Here is a 23,537-nt window from a genome sequence, read left to right as displayed (position 1 = left end):
TGGGTCCGTGCGCACGGCTATTGTAGCCGCTGCTATTGTGCACGCTGCCTCACTTCGACATTCACTTTCACTTTTGACCAAACACACCAGAACCGAGCCACTGCTTCGCGAGTGCTGCAGCTGCAGTATGGCACAAGTAGCGGTACTATCGGGATTTATAGCCTCACCCGGCTGCGGCCGTGCTGCGCCCCAAGGCAGCCAACACGCCACGTCAGGCACTCACGGTTGGTGCCTGGAGATGCCTGCGGCTCATGTCGCACAGCCGATCGCTCCGGAGCCATACCCCGCAAAAAGCTTGATCTACTTGCCCCTCTGCCCCTCTGCCCCTCTGCCCGCCGGCCTGGTCACTTCTCCCGGCGCGGCGTCACCGGCACGCAATGAAATGATTCGCTTACCCCGGTAGATCACCTTAGGCTTCATCATTCTACGGAGACTACTATCTTCGCAGACTTAAGGCAAATATATTTCCCGTCTCAGACCCAGTGTTGCCACCGACCCAAAATTGCAAAGATACGCTTTGACTGCTCTTGAACTACGTTCATGTTCGACATTCCTCGAGCTGCGCATTCTTGGCGTAAGGTTATGGTTAAATTGGGCGTCGCAACTCTGGATAGGTTGCAACTCTGGGTCCAAGACGACAGTCTTGAATTTTCGTCACCTACCCAATTATGACGCAATTTTTTTTTGAGACACATGGAGGAGTTCAATTCTTTTGCGGCCCACTTTGCGTTGCGCGCCCGCCTATGAAGCCTTGCCCCATCTGTAGGTATGTGAATTGTCCCAAGGTCGCGAGAAGGCCGTCCTGTAGGAATCCCTGCTGATGAGTTTGGGCTTTCTTTTTTTTTTTTTTTGTTGGACCTCTCTTTCATCGGATCATTGACGTAACCTTCCGGCTTCTTCTTGCCGGAAACTCTGGAATTCCGGACTAGTTCCAAGTGCCTCTGCAGTGTATGCTCTTACCTCAGATGAATCGGAAATATCACCATGCTTGGGAAGAAGTGTTCAAACATCTTCGGGCCACAGTAGATTGAAAAGTACTGAGCTCACATCTATGTCTGGTCATTCACTTCTACTACCGACATAACATTTGCATCTCATTCAAGATTTGCACCATCAATGATCGAAAAGTATCGGAATTACTTCATATTGTAGAAGCTATTTATAGCACCCATATCCAAACCAACGCCTTACTAAGAGTACAATGTGCGCGCATTATCATGTATATCGTGAAAAAATCTCATCTACAATCAACTTCCCTCCATTTCCGGCAGAGTCGCCTAAACCTTCTCGTTCTCGATGGTATGGCTGATGCTCTTCTTGCGGATAGCCTCGTCCTCGGCCTGGGCGAGAGACATGTGGCGCTGACCGGGATGCAGTTCCGCAACCTCCTGGAAGGAGACGGTCGGGACGAAGTTCTTGCTCTTCCAAGCCTTGTCGACCTTTCCGTAGAGCTCATCAACCTGCTCCAGCGAGAGGCCCTTAGTCTCGTAAATCATGGCCCAGACGAAGAAGATGCAGATGAAGCAGCAGCCGCCCCAGATAAAGAACACCTTGGCGCCGAGGTTGGCGTCGCCGGGGTCATTGTTGACGAGGTAAGGGGTGGCGTAGGCAATGGCCCAGTTGAGCAACCAGTTGGAAGCGGTGGTCATGGAGAGGGACTTAGCGCGGACCTTTAGCGGGAAGATTTCACCTGTAACCACCCAGGCGACGGGGCCCCAGGAGCAGGCGAAGAAGAAGATGTAGATACAGACGAATGCGATCATAGCGCGCTGGGCGGGCTGGTCGGAAACCGAGGAGACGGTGCCAACGATCGCGACGATGAACTGGCACACAGCCATACCGATAGCTCCGAAGAGAAGTAGTCTGCGACGGCCCCAAGCTTCGACCATCCAGAGACCCGGGAAAGTAGATCCAACGTTGATGCACGAGGTGATGAGAGAGATGGTGAAGGGGTTCTGGAAACCGGCATTCTTGAAGAACGAAGTTCCGTAATAGAAGATGAAGTTCACACCAGTCAGCTGCTGCAGAGCCTGAAGCGCACATCCAGTAGCCAGACGCTTGCCAAGGTTGCCGCGGAAGCAATCCCCGTAGGTGGCCTTTCCGAGAGACAGCTCGTACTCGTGGTTGGCGGTGATCTCGCCGAGTTCCTCGACGATGGCAGGGTGCTGCACATCAAGCCTCCTCAGACGCGCAAGCGACCTGGCGGCTTGCTCGGGCTTGCCATTTTTGATGAGGAAACGTGGAGTCTCGGGCAGGATGAGCATTCCGACGACGAGGATGATGGCCCAGGCAAACTGGACAGCGATGGGAATGCGGTAAGAGCCAGAGTCGTTGCGGTTTTTGGTGGCGTTTCCAACGATGGAAGCAAGCAGCAGACCGATAGTAATGGCAAGCTGGTAGCAACCGACAATGGTACCACGGATCCACTTGGGTGAAGTCTCGGACTGGTACATGGGAATCAAAGCACTGATCATGCCGACTCCGTATCCAGCGAAGAAGCGACCGGCGACAAACAAGGGGATGCCAGTTGCGGCAGTCTGGAGGATGACACCGATGGTGAAGACGAGGGTGGACACGATCAAGCCATAGCGACGGCCGAAGAAGTCACCAGTAGGGCCGGCAGTCAGGGCACCGAAGAAGGTTCCGGCTGAGAGGATAGAGACGATTTCGGAAGTCTGGTCGGAGGTGACGTCCAGGTGGTTGGTCTTGGGGTTGATGTAGCCAGTGGAGAACTGATTCTGCCAGTAGTCCATGCCCAGAATGTCGCCAATGGTACCCGTATCATATCTGCCATGGTCAGTGATGTGCAAAGGGGCGATGGGAGACGGCAGCTGCATACCCATAGAGGACACCACCGAAGGCAACGAAGACTCCAATGACAATGGCGGGCACGGCCGAGCCGACGGCGTCTTCGGGTTTCTTGATCATGAACGGCATGATGGGCAAGAAGCGGGAGCTGCTGCGTCGAGCAAACAGGCAGACTCGTTAGGAACGAACTGAGAGAAGGAAGCGTGTCACGGGTCGAGTCGATGATGGGGGAGCAGCAACAGCGCGGGCTGCCACAGTATTTGTAGAAAACCGTCAGGCGGCGTGGAGACGGGCATTGGGGATCTGGGGAAGGAGCGCAGGCCAATTGGCAGGAGCGAAGCATTGCCGGGGAAGCTTAGCGCGGCTTCTCGAGGGGCCTGGCACCGGCCTAGGACCGCCGCAACTCCACCCTCCATGCGTGTGGCCCCATCGAGATCCTCACTCGCTGGCCAGCAGCCCCGTCCCAAGATCCCGTGCAGCTAGCAGCCCAGGCAGCCAGGCCCCGCCGCCCCGGATTGGACGCCGAGCGTCACATAACGACCGCCGCAGCGTACGCCCGCCGCTACTGCGACTGCTACCATACCGCTACCACCCACACCAACCCCAAAGGCCCTGCAAGCCACCTGCACCTCTAGTCCGAGCCGGCAGAAGCCGGCCGCCGCGTTCGATGCTCTCTCGAGATGACGCAGCACGCGATCCTGTGCTACACCAGGTCGCTGCCACACAATCGGGCCAGAACTACGATGCGTTCGGAATGCCCATGATGAAATGGTCGGATCGACGCTGCAAAGATGTGAGGTCGCCGTGGCGAACATAAGAATACGAAGCGTGTCTGCCCAGCCAGTCGGCCATGCTTGATAGGTGCTTGGCAGCTGGGCGCATGCTTAGCGTTTGTGGGGTTGATGCCGACAGCCACAGGCCTTCCTCACCGTCATCGCAGCCTCTCAGCGAGCGCTGCCCGCCTTGCCGGCCCTACACGCCACCACCCCCCTCATGCGTCGTCGGATCCTGGAGCGTGGCCGTCTGACTGTCGTGCCCGAACCTGTCAGAGCCGAGCCTTCTCTCACCAAGAAACAAGGCCAATCAGACCGACGCCAGTCCTTCCAGAACACGCATGCCGTGCTTCGAAAAAATTCTGCTGGGGCGCCCGCTGCCGTCAGCATCGCCGTTGCCACCGACGCTCAACCACTCTTGGCAGTCGTCCGTTGTTAGCGGCATTAGCGGCGGCATTGCAATGGCCAGAGTGATTGGGTGGGGCTTGAGGCTGAGCTGCACGCGCCCGACGCGTTCCAGATCCATGGTCCACTCCTGCGTTCCTCGAGCTATGACAGCCATTGCCGGCCTCGCCGGGCCTTCAGGAGAGACGACATTTTCAAAGCAATCCGTGTGTCATCGGCTGTCGCATCGGCGCGACCCTGAGACGAAATGGTCGAAATTGCACTTCGGCTTCATCCCTTGGGACCTGTCCAGAATCGTAGGAAACGGCCACGGTGGGATCGATGATGGAGCAGACACTGATGACGATGGCATGATCCAAAGCGCGCAGGGATTGGCGCCGGCGTCATCGCTTGAGCCTCTTCCCCACATTTCTCCATCTGCAGATCATCCTTCTTCTTGTGGCAATCATCTCCATGTCCGAGCGAACCATCGCAACAGTGACAAAAACCGACAGCGCAGCCTTCGCCCCCATCACCCGTCTCCACGGTGATCCACCAATGAATGTGTGTCCATCTCCCGCAGCCACCCACCATACTCTTGCTTCCTGCCGCTGCCGCCGAATAGTATCGCCGCTCACTACAGAAAACTCCGAGCTCCGTTTTCGCCGCATCCTATGGGCTTGCTTACCCGTCCGGGGAAACATCGCACCCCGCCCGCTTCCGCAAGCTCAACAGCATCAGCGCACTTCGGAAATCGCCCCGAACAAGCACATGTATGACAAAGGCTAAATGAACAAGCGTTGTGGCGCCCACTATTGATCCAGAGTAGTCTTTTTGTTGAAGTCCCAAGACCAGGATGCCCAAGGCAAGGGTTCGTACGCTGTTCATGGACTACACCAGGAGATTGGTCGGATGCTTGCTCTGCGGGACTGTAGGACACAGAGGAACTAACCCTTCGCAGTCGTTTCATCGACAATGACAGGCGATCCACGTAGATGAAGCCGTCGTCTGATCATCTACTCCAAACACTTCAACCGCCCAACGGCTGCACTATGCTTTGAATTGGGATGATCACATGCTTCAACGTCTGACAGAAACTGAATGCAATTTCCTCAACAATGATAAGGCCGGCACGCATCGACGGATTGTCACGCTGGCGACCCATGCATGCATAGATTGACTTCTGGCGCCTCGAGCCGCTTAGCGCATGCCTTCATGCAGAGCGAGTAAGTAAAATCACCCAATATTCTCTATCTAGTTCGAGCCCGAGCCCAGCGCGCCCCCAGCGGAGCCCCATCGCGGGAGGGGCGGATACTCGGAGCCGCCCTGCACCGCGGATCGGCCGCCCGAGGAGATTCCAAGCACCCCGCACCCTGCCACCCTCCAGCATTCGAGGCCGCTCCAGCTGCGCAGCTCGCTCTGCTACCTCGAGTCTCTCAAGCACTCTATCCACAACGACCACCAACCATACTTTCACTCCCGGCGACTGTTGGCCTGCACCCAGCGTTCGCCTCGTCGTGAAGACAACACAACCGGCCGCTACGTACGCCGACTGAGAACGACTCAATGACCCGGCTGGCTTTTGACCCGAGACACGCAGCCAGCATTTTTCCCCCTACGTGAATGAATCCAGTCTCAAGCCCGCCGCCGCCGCCGCCTCCACTTCCACCTCTACCGTCAACAACGGCCTCGCAGCCAGCCAGCCATACCCAGAGTTTTTGTCTTTGAGGACGTACGTGGGCTACGTTGCGTGGAGCAAGTCAACACACACACACGCGCGTCACACGCACGAGCAAAAGAAAAGAGAGAGAAAAAGGCCGATCCCACCTCCTCTCTCTCTCGCAACCCACCCATCGTTGAATGAGTGAAAGAAGAAGAAGAACAAGAAGAATAGTTTAAACGCGCCAACGTGGAGACAGGCGGGAGACAGGAAGGGGCGGGGCCGGCGCCGGGGCGGAGCTCCATCATACATCTCCCGAAGTTTGTGTGTGCCTGGTTTCGAGGCAGGTTCTCGCCCCCTTGATTGACTTCCAGATCCCTAGTATACGCACTGCCTGTCGACCGGGTGAACGGCGAATGTATGATGCACCCGATCAGACTGTACGGTACGGGATGAAGGCGCCGCCGGAGCATGACAGAGGAGGAGCAAATGCTCAGGTATCGTCCCGGGTCGGAGGCGGCGACGAGCAGCTTCTCCCTGCTCGATGCCATCGACGTCGATGCTGGGAATTCAGATCTGTCTGCCGGCCGGGTATCGTGGAGCAGGCAGCCTTTTCATCGTGAAGGGGGGATAAACATAGGTGTTCGGAATGATACGACGGGGTCAGTCCCACGTAAGTCGAGTGACAGTTCAAAACTAATACCACAGCACTTTTCCCCCCTCCCCCCTTCAACCATTACGGACTTTTGACACTTATCTACTACTTCATGTCCCACTCTCCCATGCTAAATGCGTTTTCTCGCCACCCGCGCCTAAAAAAACTAATGAATACCGCACGTGTTAAGAAAGAGAAAAAAAACCATGTGAGCAAAGAAAAAAAAAAGGCCAGCTCGGGTCGAATCTCCCAAGTACCAACAGCTTTTCCATCAAACCGTCACCCAAATCAACTTTCCAAGCGCCAAGACAGGATGAAAGAGATATGAAAAGAAAAAATTTGAAGCCCGGCTCCAACCACCGCCGTGCAAGCAGAATAACCAACTCCCCTCTCCCTATCCTTTTCCCCCGCCCATCCGTGCTTTCCCATCCGTAAGCTCCAATCCCACCCTCCAAGTAGGAATGGAAAGGCGCAAAAAACCCTCGTAACCGGAAACTCCAAAAAAAAAAACGCCATTATATAACCAACCCAGCCCAGCCAAAGACCTCTTCCCCCACCCCACCTAAGCACCGCAACCACCAATCGTCGAAAATCCACCCCAACAGCAATCCCCTCAATCCAAACACTTTCCCCCTTCGCCTCCCCCACCCCCGTCGTCACCCCCCACCTCCCCCGCCGCCTACGCCACCACCCCCAACCACTTCAACCTCGCCATCGCTCCGTCCCGGCGACCGCACGGGGACCGGCGGTCGCCGCTCCTCCATCCGCAACGCCTTCTGCATCGCGCAATCACGACTCCGCAAAAACAGTTCCTGGATCAGGGCCAGCCGCCGCTCCTCGTGTTCCCCGTCGTGACGTATCAGCGGTATGCCGCGGGGCCCGCGTCGGGTGAGGATGGCCTTCTCCTCGGCGGACAGCGGAATGTCTTCGAAAATGCGACGCGGCCCGCGATTGGAGCGATGATGGACGTATTGCGCCGGATGCGGGTGCGGCGGTGGGGGTGGCGGCGTGGTTAGTGCGTGGGTGGAGATGCGGGAGAGCTGGTGTTGGTCCCAGGGGGACCGTTGAGATGGCGCGTTTGTGGAGGGTTGGAGCTGGTGGAGCTGGATTGGCTCCGGATCGCCGGGCGGGCGGTACCGGAATGGAGGCTGTTGCGGTGTTGGGAGGTGGAGGTTATCAAATGGCCTCAGTGTGGACTGGTGTGGAAGCGTTCCGGGTGACTGATGCTGATTCACGGTGTCAAACCTGGGCTGGTTCGGATTTTGAGAGGTGGAGAGCGGCCTCAGGGCATTTTTCGGTGTGAAGGAAGCTTCTGGGTGTATGAACTGATGCTGCGTTTGGCCAGCATATACGTGGAGAAGGTCTTGCTGAGACGGCGAAGGAGCGCATTGTTGCTGCGGTTGACCAACTTGAGCGTGATGAGGGCTCTGGTGAGGCGGCGGAACAGCTGATTGTCGTTGATCCCCTTGTTGTAGCACCGGAGCACGCTGGTTCAAGTTGGGAGCCTGCAGACTGGTAGGGGCAGGCGCTTGCACAATTGGAGCTTGGAGACCAGCGCAAGCTTGATTTTCGAGATAATGTGCTTGCAAGGCTTGATCTTGGAAGCCAGGGTGAGGTTGATAGCCAAAAGCAGGTGCTCCAGGAGGTGTGGACCCGTGATGTGGCGGAAAGGTAGGATCTGCCTGCTCGTGCTGCTGATACTGCTGATACTTTTGTCCGAGAATCAACATGATGTCGTTTTCCGAGTCGGAAACGGCATTGGGATCGAGAGTGGGAGGGCTCCAGATGGGCCCGTCACTAATCATGGAGGTGGAAAAGGAGCTGACGACGGATGCGGCATCCAGAGGAGTCAGCGGGCTCGTGGAAGTGCCGGGGGTGCCATCAGGCGATTGGGACCGACTCCAGGACCAAAGCGGTGGATGCGAGTTAGGAAAGGTGTCGAGCCACTCGTGGACGCGCAAGTGGTTGATGTTCAAGCTGTCAATGTAGAAGCGCTGCCTCAGGTCTTTCTGGTGAGCAGATGCGACTCTGACATAATCATCAAATTTGCTTTCATTGTCGACGATGTGACTGCGGAGTCGTGCCAAATCCGTTCGCCGGATCTTGGCTATTGCGTCGTACGTCCTGATGCTGTCTGCCATGGCCTGGGTAAGAAGATTAATTCTGGTATCGCATAGAAGCAAGAAGACTGCTCACCGTGCGTAGCTTTTCCATCCATGTCTGCTGTGTTTTGAGCGAAGAAATGAAGTCGATCAAATCACCTCCAGTGGCTGCAGGTGGATGTTGTTTGAATGCTGCAGTAGGCTGACTGGCGCACAACTTGCCACTGTTTGCCGGCTTGTTTTTCTTCAGCCTCCTGACGTGAGACAGAGGGGGCTTGCTGGACTGAGTGCGTCTCCTCTGTTTGGAGTCAGTGGAATGGTTGGCAAGAAGATTCAGAATGTTACCATGTACTGGGCACGAGCCTTGCCCATCCTGTACTCGGCGCGAGAGAATTTAGCCTTCATGCTTGCAGCTTGCACGACTAGGTGATGCTGGAAAGGCGGTGCGGGGCGATAATGATGAAGTAGTTGAGGCGATGAAGCCTGCCCGTTGACGTGGCCATGAAACCTCTGCACGGGTGCCCAGTGTGCGATGCAGGGCCCCGTCGTCTGACGCGAGCACCGGAGCGGTGCAATTGCGTCAGGAAACCACGCGCGGCATTACCCTGAGACGCTCTTTCCACTTTGTCGTCGGCCAAACCATCACCCGCTTGCCACAATCAGGTGGGCAGGTGCGGCTACAAATCCACGTGCCGCCCACCTGCACCTCTTCCACCACATGGGACATATAAACCCCATCTGCCCCAGGCCTGCCATCTCTTCTTCAGCATCCTCAGATCGCAGCATCGCCAGACTTCAGTCTCAAGCATTAACGTTCAACTTCTTCATCACCCTGTTGAGCTTCCAACCTCCGCATCTCGCAATAATGCCTGCTCCCATCGACACTACCTCCGCTCCTCTCTCTGTAAGACCCCTCCCTCCCCCCCTCCGCATCCTCTTCACTTTTGATGCTATCATGTGATTGCCTTCTTGCTCATCCCCTCACCTGCTTCAATCCAACCTCACTTGCACATACGTCATTCATGTCTGTATACATATAGCTCACATGACATCCTCTTCTCTAGCCTCCGCTCCTGACGCCAAACCTCCCGCCTGACGCTTCCGTGGAGGACTACGAGAAGGCGATCGAAGTGGAGAGGAAGAAATACGAGAAGATGCTCGAGGCGAAGCAGAAGATGCTCGCGCGGTACGACTGGGCCCAGGCCGCGTGCGCCGAGGCCCAGACGGCGCTCGAGCAGCAGCCTTCAGTTGAGCACAACCAGTCTGCTGGCGTCCAAGGCCAGCAGGGCCAAGCCGAGACTCCGGGCAAGGAGCAGAACCAGCTCGAGGTAAGCTCCCTTTTCTCAATCCTTGGGAAAATCTTTCACCACAAGAGAAAAGCGAGAAGCTGACAAATTTCTCTCCTTTCACTCTTGCAGACTCCTGAGTCCAGCAACAACTCGACCCCTTCGAAGCCGGCCCACAAGCGCGTTCGTTCCTCGTTGAACGCCGAGGCGCCCGAGTTCGTTCCCCGCTTCATGAACTCTGACGCGGACGACAAGTTCTCTTCCCGCTGAACACTCCACGAGGTACAACGCGGTCCTCCAGGTCTTCGTGTTCTGACACAAAAACAAAAACAACTTCATGATGATGGTCAAGGTGACCGCTACTTTGGGGGGAAAACAATTGGATCGAAACAGAAATATTCTTGGGACATTTGGTGGAAATCTTTTGAGAGTCCATAGTCTTACTTTGCTAAAGGAAAAGAAATCTCGAAAAGTCACGGTCGACGATGGAGTTTATGGGGCAAGGCAAACAACAAATGGGAGGGAAATTTCGGAGTTCAAACATGGCTTGATAGGTTGGAGGCAAAATCATTTTATTCGGCGGAAAGCATGTACCACATGCCTCAATACATTCTGCCATTTACCACGATTGAACACTCCTTTCACAAAACCGTGTCCCCTCTTCTACTGACCACTGTGCCTCTCAATGCCATCATCATCTGACTGGTCGACCGACCACTTTCAACATACAAGCACTCAAAAAAGAAAAGGAACAAAAAAGGTTAAGACAAGGCATTGATGATATAGTACACATATCCCATTATCATTACAATCATACACCACACTACCCGAACGGCCCCGATACCTCCCCCTCCCCCACCAATTACCACTCGCTCTCTCCCCAAATAAAAAATTTAAACAGTAAAAGTGCCCTTAAGCTGCACATCCCGACTCGACCACCCAACATGCACAGCAAAGTCACCACTCGGCACGCTCCACTCCTGCGCCGCGACATCCCACACCGACAGATCGCGACGCATGAGGCCGAACTCGACGCTCTTGCTCTCGCCCGGCTGCAGCTCGACCTTGTCGAAGCCGCGCAGCTGCCGGACGGGCGTGCCCTCGCCGGCACTCTCAGGAAGCTCGACGTACAGCTGCGGGACGGCGGCGCCGGCGACGTCGCCCGTGTTGGCGACGGTTGCGGTGACGGTGTAGACGGTGTCCCAGAGGGCGGGGGTTCCGCCGGGGGTGACAGCCTCGGCCGCGGGAGGGGCGCCGGCGAGGGAGGTGGAGTTGGAGGCGGGGGCGATGGAGAGGGCGGACAGGGCGAAGGTGGTGTAGGAGAGGCCGAAGCCGAATTCGTACCGGACGGAGATGTTGTGGTAGTCGAAGTGGCGGTAGTCGATGAGGAGGCGCTCGGTGAAGTCGGACTGCCAGGCGTTGGTGTCGTTGGTGCTGGCGACCGAGGTGGTGATGTTGGCGAAGTTGTAGTCGGCCTCCTCGTACGCGATGGTGTAGGGGAGGCGGCCCGAGGGGTTGACGTCGCCGTAGAGGATATCGGCGATGCTGTTGCCGAGCTGGTCGCCCGGCAGGTGCGCTGCGATGATGGCCGTGACGTTCTCGTTGTCGGCCCACGGCATGAGGGTCAGGCCGCCCGAGGTCGTGATGACGACCGTGTTGCTGCAGTTGGCGGCGACCTGGGTGACGACCTCGTCGCCGTCCCAGTTGACGTGCAGGTTGGTGCGGTCCTCGCCCTCGGCCGCCCAGGTCTTGAGGAAGACGAGGCAGACGTCCGGGTCCGGGTGGATCTGCGAGGCCCAAGTGCCCGAGGTGGTGAGCGCCGTGTTGTTCAGGATGTATTGCACGATGCCGTCTTCGGACTCGACGCGGGCCTTGATGGCCTCGAGCGGGCTGACGACCGAGGTGAAGCGGGCGCTGCCGGAGCCGCCGCCCGAGGGCAGGCAGCCGTACTCGTAGTCGTTGCCGTGGGGGTACATGCCGTTGGTGAGGTCGGCGGCGGCGTTGCCGAGGACTGCGACGTTCTTGGGGCTCTTGAGGGGAAGGGCGCCGTTGTTCTTCAGAAGGACGGAGCCGGCGGCACCGAGCTTGCGGATGTGCACGCTGTGGTTGCTCCGGACATCGACCGAGGTCTCGTTGTTGAGAGCGCCTGCGGCCTTCCAGTCATCGTACCAGTTGCTCTCGGGCTGGAAGTCGTTGACAGCGGGGTAAGCACCGCTGGAAGGGTCGACACCGGGGAAACCCTCGTCCTGGCCGAGAAGGTAGTAAGGAGTGAGGACACGCTTGACCATGTCGTCAACGCGCGTCTCAACAACGCTACCGTTCTGGACGGCCGTGGTGAGGTTGCCGCCGAACCAAGAAGGAACGCCGTCAAGGGTAGGCTGCCAGTTCCAGGCACCAGGCATGGTCATGTCGAGACCAGACTCAACAGAGGCAACACCGCTGTGGGTGCCCATCCAGTCGGACATGACGTAGCCCTGGAAGCCGAGCTCAGTCTTCAAGATGCCGTTGATGGTCTTGGAGTTCTGGCAAGCGTAGGAGCCGTTGATGCGCTGGTAGCTGCACATGACACTGGCGACACCGGCGCGGACGGCGTTGGCGAAGGGCCAGACGTAGAGCTCGTGGATGGTGCGGTCGTCCACGTTGGAGGAGACGGACATCTGCTCCTGAAGGTTGGGGACGTGCTCGGGATCAAAGGTGTCCTCAGGGTTGCGCTGGGTCTCCTGCTCGTTCACAATCCAGTGCTTGGCCGTAGCCTGAACACCAGTGCTCTGAACGCCGAGAATAGTCTCCTCCATGGCAACGCCAGTGAGGTAAGGGTCGGGTGAGAAGCCCTCCCAGTTGCGGCCGGCCATGGCGCTGCGGCCAAGAGGACCAGCGACGGGGCCAAGGAAGATCTGGGAGCCCTTGCCACGGAACTCCTCACCAAGGAGCCTGCCACGCTCGTGGATGAGGCTCCTGTCCCAAGAGGCGGCAGCAGTCAAGCCAGCGGGGAAGGCGCTGGCATGGTCGGCCTGGCGAATGGCGAGAGGACCATCCTGGAGACAGAGCCCCTTGAAGCCGACGCGAGGAATGGGTGCGATGTTTCTGTGCTGGAGTCAGTTGACAGTTCATCGGATGAGAAGAGAGCACGCACCCAACGCAGGGACCCGGAGCACCAGTGAGCAGGCTGACCTTCTCCTCGAGGGTCAGGTTGCTGAGGAAGGCCTCGGCCTTCTCCAGCGCGCCAGCCCATCCGGTCAGAGAAGCCGAGTCAATGCCGGTCATGTTGGGCGAAGGGAAGACGGGAGGGCTGGTGGTGAACAGCGAGTGGTCCCAATCCTGGGCAGCCTCAGCGCCAGCTACGGCGCCGAGGAGGAGCGCAGCCAAGTTTGTGAGAGGCGCCATTGTTGCTTGCTGCGAGTTGTCGTGGAGGCTTGGCTTGGAGCTTCATCTGAGGCGCGGCCTCGCTGGCTCTTTAAAGGACGAGCAGAGCGGCATGGGCACGGATGCGGGAACGGTTGGGAGCAACGCTGGCGCCACGACACGAGGTTTGCTGGGCGCAGCGATTGTCGGCGGATGGTAGGTCGGGCTCTGGGGTCAACGTCATCCGGATTCTGGGAAAGGCTCAACACGGGGATGCCTGCGGGCGTGCACAAGACGCGGGGCCGTGCAGAAGGCGGAGGAGCTTGTTCGGGTAAGGCTGCGGAGAGCAAGACTCGGTGTGGAGCCCCGTGTGCCGCGAATCTACCGCCCGTACGGCATTCATTCGCGCCATGGTGGTGAGCTCCTCAAGTGATGCTGCTGTTTCTTCAACATCCATCCACGCTTCTCTCCGCCGATTGCGCTTGGAATGCCGAGGCGAAGGCGTCTGTGGGAGCTCGGATATCCAGCGCCTGCTTCTCCGCAGCGCCTCCCCGGGCGATCAATGGGGGACGTTTGGGCGCCATGGCAAGGCTCAGAGCCGCCGGCGGCAGCTGCCGGGCGGGAAATAGCCGGAGAGCAGCCGGATGGCAGTCCCCGCGGATGGTGGGTGGTGCGAGGCCGGGCGGCTCACGAGAGAGAAGAGGTGGTGGTTGCTGCGAAGTCGGGCCGAGCTGGGGAAATTGCGGGCGGTGGGCGCACCTGCTCTCTTCTCCGCTGGAGGCCCGGATTCCGCCTCTGTTCTCCAACAAATCTTTCTCCACTCTCACCACACTTTCTCGCTTGCTGGCTTGCTGCACCCCGCTATCCCATCTACACGACGCCCGACGATTTGCCGGCAGGGCCCACCCACCCGGGCGCCAGGTGCGCCACCGTGCCACCAATGTGGTCGCGTGCAGCCCCAAAATCTGCCGGTGCGGAGGAGCGCAGGGGTCGACCAAAAGCCGACGATTGATGATGTGATGCCACTCGGGAATCCTCCGCCGGCGTCCGGGGTGCGCGTCGGCTGCTGCGTGAGTGGCGGCCGTGGCGTGCGGCAGGCGTGCTTGGTGTTGCTTCTCTCATTGTACCCAACCTCCAGGCAGTCGACTGCTTGAGCTGATTTAGGCGGTGATGGAAACAGGGGTCCAACGCAGCAGACACTCGCCGTAGTGCCATCACACAGCGGAGGCCTCGGGCGAAGAGCGAGCGAGCGAGGGCCACCACGAGAGCCCGAAGGCCTCCTGCCGCTGACCATGCCCACCGCCTGACGTCGCGTGGCTTGCTGGAGTTCCGACGATGTGCCGTCCGTCCTGGCTCTGGCGGCCGTGAGGTGATGGTCGAATCCAAGTCCCCCGAGTCCTGTCCGCTCCCCACGTGCCCCCGCGTCAAAACTTGGCAGCCAACAAGCCAGCAAGGAGAGCTCCCCCGGCGCTCCGCCCATCCCCGTCTCCAGCCTTCTTACCTCCGAGAAGAGCCGACGGCAGAGCGGCAACGGCGGTGCGGCGTGAAGGAAAGACCACCCCAAGAACTGCCCGCATTGCGCGCTCGGCGTTGGAGTCAGTCTCGCCAGTCATCCCCGGTTAGGCAACGGAGCCGCGCGGAGTTCCCCCACGATCCTCATTCTCTCGGAACCCGAAGAAGTTCCACGACCGGCATCGCAGAACATCGTTGGCCAGCCTGAAACCCTGTCCTGGACGTACGAAGTATCCCTCCCGCAGCATTCTTCGGCAAATGCCTTGCGGTCGCTGGTGAGATCGCCGCGTGATGGTCACCGACTACCCCAACAGTGTGGAGCGTCCTCACTACCCTTGCTCTTTTTTTTTTCGCCAAGGCAATATACCCGACGATCCCTTATGTCATGATGTCCGCTCGGCTCGCGCGGTTTTTTTTCTCATTCATCGTGAGGTTGCATCGTCGTGGTGTCCTTGGCAATGGTGGCTAGCATGTAACCTGCCATCATCACCGGTCTTGTGTCGCGGCAGGCGTCCAGTGGGAACTGCTCGGGCGAGACCTGGAGAATAGCCACGGCTGTGGTGAATCTTTCTCACCTTGCGAAAAAAAGAATAGGAGAGATGGGCTGACCCGCACGAATATGGGAAAATGCGGGAATCGTCTTCCGGGGACGGTGAAGAGAATTGTGGAGAGAGCGGACAACGATGGGGAACGCGACAGCTGAACATCGCTCACTGACGAGTTACCTCACCCCATGCCGTAGTGGTGGCTTTGTGTTGGAATTTTTGAGGGAAGACGCCATTGGAAAAAAAGGAAACGCGAATGTGAAAGTAAATCTCGTCGGCCGAGGGTAATTTTCGGAACATGATGAAGTCGACGATGAGAACGACATTGCTAGCACTGCTAGCAACGAACCAGATGGAGGCCTCCAGTGGACTGTCGGATAGAAAGTAAGTGCTCATGATCCGTGGAAACTCACGTGAAGCGCAAAGTAGCGAAGTAAAAGGCCTCTCTCGGCGGGACTCGCCCCTCGCACACCTGAAGATAAGTCATCACTTCCAGGTCGACCGCGAAGACAGTCCGAGGTGGGAGCAGAGGGACCGACACCAGCGCGGGCGCCGTACGCTTATCTTATACCCGCCGCGCCGCTGGGTAAAAGGCCACACCAACTTCCTCCCCGCGACCCCGAATCCCTCCGCATCTGGGGGTGTCGCGGCTCCACCAGGAGCAACTCCAGGCTAAATGTAAGGGAAACCAACGAAACAGCAAGAAAGCAGGAACTAGTGCATCACGAGAGAGGTTGGTAGCGCCAAGAACGCCGTCATTCCTCTGCCACGTGGTTGACCTGCCGCTTGGGGTGCGACTAAGCATGGGTTCCGAGCGGGAAGCGCTGCCACCAGAGCCAATCGATGGCAAGGGATCAACGTCCATTTAAACTATCCGCTAGGATTTTCGATCCCGGGTACGAAATACAGTGGCCGGTCTGATTGCGTGCGGGATGGATGCCTTGCAGCACTGAGACGTGCCGATCAGCCAGCGAGCGCTGATCGACACCTCAGTCCGCCATCGCCGCAATGTGCGGTACCCCGGTAACAATGGTGAGGCTGGGGAAGATGAGGTAAACTGTCAGCACGGAATGAATGGGATTATGCGGTGTGGCGGTGTCGTCCCTAGGTAATCCAGGAGTACAGCGGAACGAATACCCTTCGTGTGCTGAATTTAGATCTTGCTCGAACTTTCCCGAGACATTCGTTCATCATGCGAAAGTTGATCCTGGCTCTACGTGCCGCACCAACGCATGACAAGCATCCAGGGGAAAACATGACCATCCTATAACGAAAAACCACCACACCGTGCACATGATAGAGGCACACACGCCATCGTGAAGGCCAAAGTGCAAGAGAAAAAAGAGATACACATCACGACTCACCACGCACGCACATCGCCAAGCAAAGAAAAGGAAGGGAAAAAAAGAGAAATTCGGAATAAAAACGCTATGCTCATACCAACTCATACTTCACAGCCATGCACACGCATCATCGTCGTCATCATCATCAAGATCCGAACATATGGACCAACTAATAACCCCCTTTCCTTTCCTCCTCCCACACTCTCTCATCAATCGCGCGTGTATTACAGATGGATGAATAAAAAACATCCCCCAGACCAAAAAAAAAAAATTTCCGCAACATGCCTCTCATCACCTCTTCCCTCTTCCCACCCCCACCCCCAAACAAACAAACGAGAAGAATCTACCAATCATCGAAAGAAAGAAAGAACAAGAAAAACTAACTACATCCCCGCATCCTTCCCCTCGCACAGCGGACACCTAAACTCCCTCCCGCCCTCACCATCCTCATCCACGTCGTCATCGCCCCCCACCGACACCTCGGCCGCCGAGGCCGACGCGGCCGCGGCCTTCTTCGCGGCGCTCTTCTTCTTCTCCTTGAGCAAGCAAGACCGATGCCACAGATGCCTACAAGCAAACACGACCAACGGGCCCACAGCGCCAGCACCGGCACCACCCTCACCCACCCCCTCATCCCCGTCTCCGTCTCCATCTCCGTCTCCGTCACCGCCACCACCACCACCACGCCCGCCGCCCTTCCCACCAAGCCCCCCCTCCACATCCCCATCCCCATCAAGATCATCAAGATCCACCGCATCCGCCTTCCCCTTCCCCCTCCTCGCCCTGCCGGCCTCTTCCGAATCGCCCCTGCACGCCCACCTCCCCCTCCTCTCCCTCTCCCCCCTAGCCCTCCTCCTCTCCCACGCATCCCACACGGCCGCGCCCGCGCCGGGGCCCCACACGCGGCGGCGACACCCCTCGCACACGTTTCCGCGGGGGCGCCAGCCGCGCGCGCGGCGCGCGTGGGCGGCTGCGACGGCGGCGAAGACGTCGCGTTCTAAAAAGCGGTTGGCGAGCCGCGTCAAAGTCTCTTCGAAGGTGTAGGCCGCGAAGACGGAGGCGAGGACGGCGCGGAGGTCGGATAGGGAGGGGCTGGTGAGTGCGGCGCGGGCGAGGAAGGCGCGGAGGATGCGGAGGAAGGAGGGGGAGGGTTGGCCGGGGGCGGTCGCGGCGGCGGCGGCGGCCGTGGCCGTTGTTGTTTTGGTTGTGGCGGCGGTTGTAGATTGGCGTCTCTGTTGCTGTTGCGCCGCGGATGCTCGAGCACCGACGGCGGTGAGCGATTGGTGGCTGCTGCTGGGTTTGATGTTGTCGCTGGCGGCCATGCAGGCGAGGAGCGCGCTGAACGTGTGCTGGACGTTGCTGCGGAGGCTGTTGGTGATCTTGTCCGTGTCGATGGCGGCCTCTTGCGGGCTTTTGGCCTTGAGTTGCGCGATGGATGTCGAGGCTTGCTTGGTCATCGCGACGGTGATGTCGATCAGGTCGAGCCAGAGGAGCTCGTCGGGCTCCAGGTCCTTCTCCGTGCCGAGATCCCCGTTGACGGCCCGCTTTCTCGAGTCTGACGGCTTCCTCTTGTTGCGGGTTTGGCCTTGGCATAGCCAGGTGCCGATCTTGGTGTATTTGTGTACCGCTTCCAGAAGATCTGCGGCCGCTTCTTCCGTGTTTGACTCGTCGGGACTTTCGCCGGCGGCGTCGAGCAGGCCGACCAGAGCAGTCTCCAGCGTGCCGAGATGTTTGACCAGTCTGTCCATGGCTTCCCGGATCAATCCATCTTGGGCCATGAGGACAACGGCCGCATCAACCACGCCGCTGCTCTCCATGGCTGGCAGAACTTTGTCGAGACGCAAATCTCCCGAATTGAGAAGACCAACATAGTCGGCAACGTGTGTGGGATCATACCTACACATGAGTTGCACATACTGTTCGACGAAACGAGCTGTTGGAACCTCGGCTGGAAGAGGCTGCTTGACATGCGTGGCCTGGTTTTCTGGTTCCAGAAGTGCTCTGAGGAACAGGAATTGGACGTAATGATCTGCTTCCAGGGTATCGAGAACAGACTCCAGAAGCACGGGTGCCGAGTTCTTTAGCGTCCGCGCCGTCAGAGCTGCATCGATGTTTGCAAGGACCATTGCATGAGCAAGAATGACAGCATGGACCTCGCTGACTTGTCGTTTGTTGAGTCCCCTGCTTGGTCTCAAGCAGTCTCGGATACACTCAAACACCGCCGGCCGATCATCCGTGTCATTGAGATACGTCTGAACAAGACGCGCGTATTCCTTTGCACTGCTGTACACCGATTTGAGCACACGATAGAACCCAGCCTTCTCGAAAAGCGGAACAAGCGACTGGATGTCTGTCGGGTGGTAGACCGAGAGCAAGTACTCGACACTGAGCTGGCAGTCATCTGCCACGGCATCGGAAGGATAATCACACAGACCTTCAAGCAACTTGTGGAGCGCGCTTCCAGGGAGAATGATGTACTGCGGGAACTTTGGAAGATTGCGAGCCACAAACATGTATAGGTAGGTGGTATCCTCGGACTCGAACTGGCCCTCCGACATGACACCCAGTAGAATGTTCAAGATGTATTGGCGCGTTGGTCTTCTCCCCGAAGAACGGTCGGAGGCGGATACGCCATTCAAGGTTCCATTTGGCGACTGGTCTCCGTTTAGGTAAGAGTCCTCGAAGGCCTCGTTGAGCATGCTCATGAAGCTTGGTGTGTCAAACTTGAGAATTGCCCTCAGGTACGGAAATGACTCGGCAGATTCCTTGTCGTCGAGTGGTTGAAAGACGTCGCCGCTGCCTTTCGGCCACTCTGTAGGTTTTCCGGAGAAAATGTAGGAATACAGCGCATCTTTGGCGCCATCGGCGTCGTCATCCGGCAACACGTTGCCACCAGGATAAACACGCCCCGTGAGGGTATACGCAAGGTATGGGAAGATTTTCATTGCGGAGGCGAGGTAGTGCTCTTCTGCTGGTCCGGAAGGCTCACCACCCGACAAGACGACTTTGACCAGGGTGAGTAGGTCAATAAGCGGGGTGATGTAGTCGCGTATGGATCGGGTCCACACATAGATCAATGCATCATACAGACTGTACTGCCTGCAGAGGATCGTGACCTGGTTGATGTCTATTGTGGCTGTGTCCAGGTGGCAGATCATTTCCTCAAGCCTGTCGGTACGAGTCTGCAACGCGTACTGTGTTATCATGTCCTTCAAAACATCTGGGGGCACGGACGTGATTTCGTCCTCGACAATGTATGGCTCCAGAACCTCGAAAAACACGTCCTCCGACGACGCGTTCTGGAACGCTTCGTACACATCCTCAAACAGGAAGTCCATCTCTTCCATGCTCAGACATGCCGAAAAGCTTGCAGACGCCAACTCGAATAGCTGAGAACGGGAGGTCTCATCGCCCGAAGATTCTTTCCTGGCGAAGGTATATCTCAGGGAGGCGGAGATCATTTCCAAAAGCTTTTCCTGGACTAAAACGTGTCTGGCAGCATCGTCACTAGGCAACCCTACGGTGAGTTTGTCGGCGTCTCCGTTGTAGTAGGAGGTCGCTAGCTCAATGGCAGCTATGTAGTCTCCTTCTTCCATGAGCGCAAGAAGTCGATCTGCCCAGTTCGATAGCGTTCCAATCGAGACGTCATTGAAGCCCAGAAGGAACAGTCTCCCTTTGTAGGCCCGAAAGCTCATGTAGAAAGCATCTGCGACAACACCGTGCATGGAGTCATCCTGCTCGTCCAGCTGTTCCACCACAGAATGGAGCTGACGCGAGAACAGGTCCTGATGGAAAATGTGCTTCTGAATCAGATCAAATGAGTCCGTCATCCGGAGAGAGCTATCTTCCAGGATGATAAGACGTTGACTGATTGTGAGCACACCGAGGACGGATCGGCTGATCCACTGTACGGCAACGATTGCCTCCTCAGCCCTCCATCTACTACGGGGTTTGAAGCGAAGAGAAGCTCGTTGTTCCTTCTCCTGCCGATCTGCGACTTCCACGTCCAGGACTGTGAGCACATTTGACCAGCAGTACACGAGTTTCGTCTTTGAAACGGCTTGCGGGCCGTCCTCCCCCGAACTCTTGAGCTTTACAGCGGGGAACCACGCCAAGCAACCGCTCAAAGTGCTGTGGGGGACTATCTCTTTTGGTCGTGACATTTTGTGTTGCGTCTCGGCAATCGGTGTGGTCGAAACGATCACAAGCAAGTAAGGAGTCAGCAGCGCGGTGAGCCCGAGTGCGTCGGTCGGTTGCTCCACGTTTCCCAAAGGCAACGGTGAGAATGCAAGAACAGAACTGGACTTCCGCGGCTGGTCTATAGCGCCGGCAGAAGGTGGGTATCTTCCTAAAATTCGGGTCGTCTTCACCGTCCGACCGACAGCCCCCAAACCTCGTGTTGCGAGGTGAGAGAAAGCCATGCCACCTTCATCTGCCGACACCAGCGCAGTGTGGCGCGTTCCCAGAAAGCCTAGATGAAGAACAGATACATCGGAGAGATGGCCATCCGACGACCGGTTTTCAGCTTGTCGTTTGTCGATGGGTGGGATATGGAGGAATGGCTTCGCAGATCTAGCGATCTCCCATGTGAAAATATTTCCAGAAGCATGGCCGCCGGCAACCGTCGTGTGGTCGGCCGATATCGCAAGAGCCGTAACCGCGCCAGATTCAATTGCTACACTTTGTTAACATCCCTGGTACTCCGCATTTGATTGAGGGCGCCCTACCTTTTGTACCGGGACCAATGATGGATTTCAGCGTCTGGTGGTAGTCGAAAACTAGAATTAGTCCTTTTGAAGTTCCGATGATAATAGACGCGGCAACGGCCAGACAGGTCGGCCGGCCAAAATTCCGTTTACCAAGCTCTGAGAAAGCCTGGCCGGATATCCTTTTCAGCTTTGTCCACCGAACAACTTCCCATGGCGGCTGCGGTGTGTCTGCTTCGTCTTGGTTCTGGAATAGTTGGCTCGAGAGCGACGACTGTCTCGAGTTGGATCCAAGGAAGGCGGGTGAAAGTGCTCTCGGCGAGTCGCGCGGTGAGACTGGTGTCCTGGCAGAGAATCGACGTTCGAAAGGCTGCAATGATGGCGGTCGCTGGCCTCTCCCGAATGACGCGAATGACTGAGGGACACTACTGCCGGGGGAAGAGAGTGCGGAGCCCTAATAATGTTAGCAGAGCAGCTTGGGAGATGGCAGGAGCAGCGCACTTGTACTGAGGGAGTATCATCCGGTGCTGAGATGGAACCCTCTGGGCTCATGGCGCTGAATGAAGCATTCCGGATGGGTAACGATGGCGAAGGGCTCGCGGGTCCCACGTCCTCCTGCGTTTGCTGTTCCTTGACCTTGCCATAGCCATGGAAGTTGATCCCGTTGGTCCCGTTCGTTCCGTTGGTGGCAGTCCCCGAGTCCACGCGCAGGTCTCTCTGTTCTTCCTCGATAATGTGTCTGAGCTCCGAATCGGCACGCGCCAGGTCAGGCGCGGAATCATTGCGCAGGCTGGCCGCGGCTCCGTCAGCGGTCTTGACATCTTGGCTGCCACCGCTGACGTCGCTGTCTCCGTCTGCGGAGCTCATCTGGGTCGCCTTTCGATGCTCATAGCTTCGCCAGCGGGCGTGTGTGGTGGGCGGTTTCCAATGGCTATGGAGGCGGGGTGGAAAGCTGCAATCGGCGGTAACGCGGGCGGTCCGAGTGCGCGCGACTGGCGTTGGTGCCTATCGTGGAGCGGGCGCGTTGACTGCGGCGCGGGGCGAGACGGACGGCGGGGGCGCGGGGGCGGGAACAGGGTTGCAAGGCTGGTGCGAGGGTGAGCTTTGCGACTCTGGGCAGACGGCGGTGATGCGTGCGGTGGGCTGCTCAGCTTGCCGGAGCTATGAGACTATCGCAGGCATCGATTCGACAACCGGGCGGCGCACGGGCAGGCACGTGCAACGGCGTCCCAGTCGTGCGCGCCTTCCCTGCGTCGTGCTCAGCCACACGCCACAGGCGAATCACCATCCGCCCAGCCGCCAAATGTCGCAGCCAGGTCGTGTCCCGCCTCCGCCCTTGGCTCCCGCCCCTCGATAGATTATCCTCATTTCCTCGGCCAGTCTTTTGTCTCTGCCTCGTCCTCTTCTCTCTGTCCGCTGCTCACTCGCTGCTCGTTTGCCTTGTCGCCTCTTTCGCGCGCGCCTGCCGCGCTGCTGCCGGATCCCGAACGCCTCAACGTCCGACAGTTGCTCTCCCGTCCCAGACAGTCACTGAAACTCCCTGCGTTCCACGCGCAGCCTCAAGCTGCTTCGTAGCCACATTGCGTGTACAACCACACCTTTGCTCGCCCTCTTCAACCTCGCGTCCTTTATTTCTTTCTCTTTCCTCGTCACTCCAAAATCCAATCTTTCCAAATCGCCATCACTGAACGAACGCCTTCTACGCCTCACCACCATGCTCCTGCCCCGCCAAGAACCTGCGGGCGACCCGGCCTTCACGAGCGACGACGACTACGTCTATGACTCTTTCTGGTTCTCTCAAGTAAGCTGCGCCGCTGGCAGTAGCAAGGCCGAACTAATAAATGGGCCACCAGACTGGCATCATCATCAAATATGTCATCTTCGGCACCTCCCTGTTCATCTTCTTGGTCTGGTTCATCGGCGGCTACATCCACGCCCAGCGTCGGATGAAGAAGGGCCTCGCGCCGTTGGCCTACCACAAAGTGCGTAAATCCCGCTCGTGATCTTCGTGTTTTTGAAGGCCAAGACTAACACTGTGCAGTGGCTCGTTCCGAGGTATCAGCGCGCGCGCTTTGAACCGCAGCTGCAAGGCGTAGTTTACTACCAGTATCACGGCCAGCAGCCGCAATACTACGCTGCCGGCCAGAACGGCTATCCCATGCAGGGTTACCAGGAGCCTCCGCCACTGTACAACCAGGACATGCCGCCTACCTACCAGCCGCCTCCCGGAGCCTCCAAGGCCGATCCGCAACAACATTACGGCCCTCCCTCGCCGCAGTACGCACCACCACCGGGACCGCCGCCTTCGGGCTCTCAGGCCCCACAGGGCACTCAGCAGACGGGTGTTCTCGGCAACGAACCCACGGCTCCAGCGCAGGCGCACTACACGGGGAGCTCGAACCCGTATCGTCTTTAGGCGTT

The 23,537-nt window shown here is 57.9% G+C and overlaps 5 protein-coding genes across 5 annotated transcripts; 2 read left to right on the top strand and 3 right to left on the bottom strand.

Moving 5' to 3' along the window:
* Positions 1-1,277: 1,277 nt before the first annotated feature.
* On the bottom strand, positions 1,278-2,937 carry SNF3_3 (Plasma membrane low glucose sensor; the record flags this gene model as incomplete). Its single annotated transcript, XM_066779760.1, has 2 exons — positions 1,278-2,787; positions 2,840-2,937. The coding sequence occupies 2 exons, from the start codon at positions 2,935-2,937 to the stop codon at positions 1,278-1,280; spliced, it is 1,608 nt and encodes a 535-aa protein (XP_066630564.1).
* A 6,310-nt stretch (positions 2,938-9,247) lies between these two features.
* On the top strand, positions 9,248-9,938 carry SLS55_008348 (uncharacterized protein; the record flags this gene model as incomplete). The annotated part of the gene is made up of 3 exons (XM_066779759.1): positions 9,248-9,286; positions 9,447-9,710; positions 9,801-9,938. 3 exons carry the CDS (start codon positions 9,248-9,250, stop codon positions 9,936-9,938), a joined length of 441 nt encoding a protein of 146 aa, XP_066630563.1.
* Positions 9,939-10,561: 623 nt separating this feature from the next.
* SLS55_008347 (uncharacterized protein) lies at positions 10,562-13,052 on the bottom strand (the record flags this gene model as incomplete). The annotated part of the gene is made up of 2 exons (XM_066779758.1): positions 10,562-12,752; positions 12,802-13,052. 2 exons carry the CDS (start codon positions 13,050-13,052, stop codon positions 10,562-10,564), a joined length of 2,442 nt encoding a protein of 813 aa, XP_066630562.1.
* A 3,741-nt stretch (positions 13,053-16,793) lies between these two features.
* Positions 16,794-21,983, bottom strand: VPS8 (Vacuolar protein sorting-associated protein 8; the record flags this gene model as incomplete). Its single annotated transcript, XM_066779757.1, has 4 exons — positions 16,794-16,977; positions 17,230-21,085; positions 21,138-21,570; positions 21,624-21,983. 4 exons carry the CDS (start codon positions 21,981-21,983, stop codon positions 16,794-16,796), a joined length of 4,833 nt encoding a protein of 1,610 aa, XP_066630561.1.
* An 847-nt stretch (positions 21,984-22,830) lies between these two features.
* On the top strand, positions 22,831-23,532 carry SLS55_008345 (uncharacterized protein; the record flags this gene model as incomplete). Its single annotated transcript, XM_066779756.1, has 3 exons — positions 22,831-22,917; positions 22,970-23,098; positions 23,158-23,532. The coding sequence occupies 3 exons, from the start codon at positions 22,831-22,833 to the stop codon at positions 23,530-23,532; spliced, it is 591 nt and encodes a 196-aa protein (XP_066630560.1).
* Between the last annotated feature and the right edge of the window lie 5 nt (positions 23,533-23,537).

Source organism: Diplodia seriata (assembly GCF_021436955.1).
Source record: "Diplodia seriata strain FDS-637 chromosome Unknown scaffold_8, whole genome shotgun sequence".
Classification (NCBI taxonomy): Eukaryota; Fungi; Ascomycota; class Dothideomycetes; order Botryosphaeriales; family Botryosphaeriaceae; genus Diplodia; species Diplodia seriata.
The sequence above is the reverse complement of the archived record's forward strand: the minus strand, read 5'-3'. Positions and strand labels throughout refer to the sequence as shown.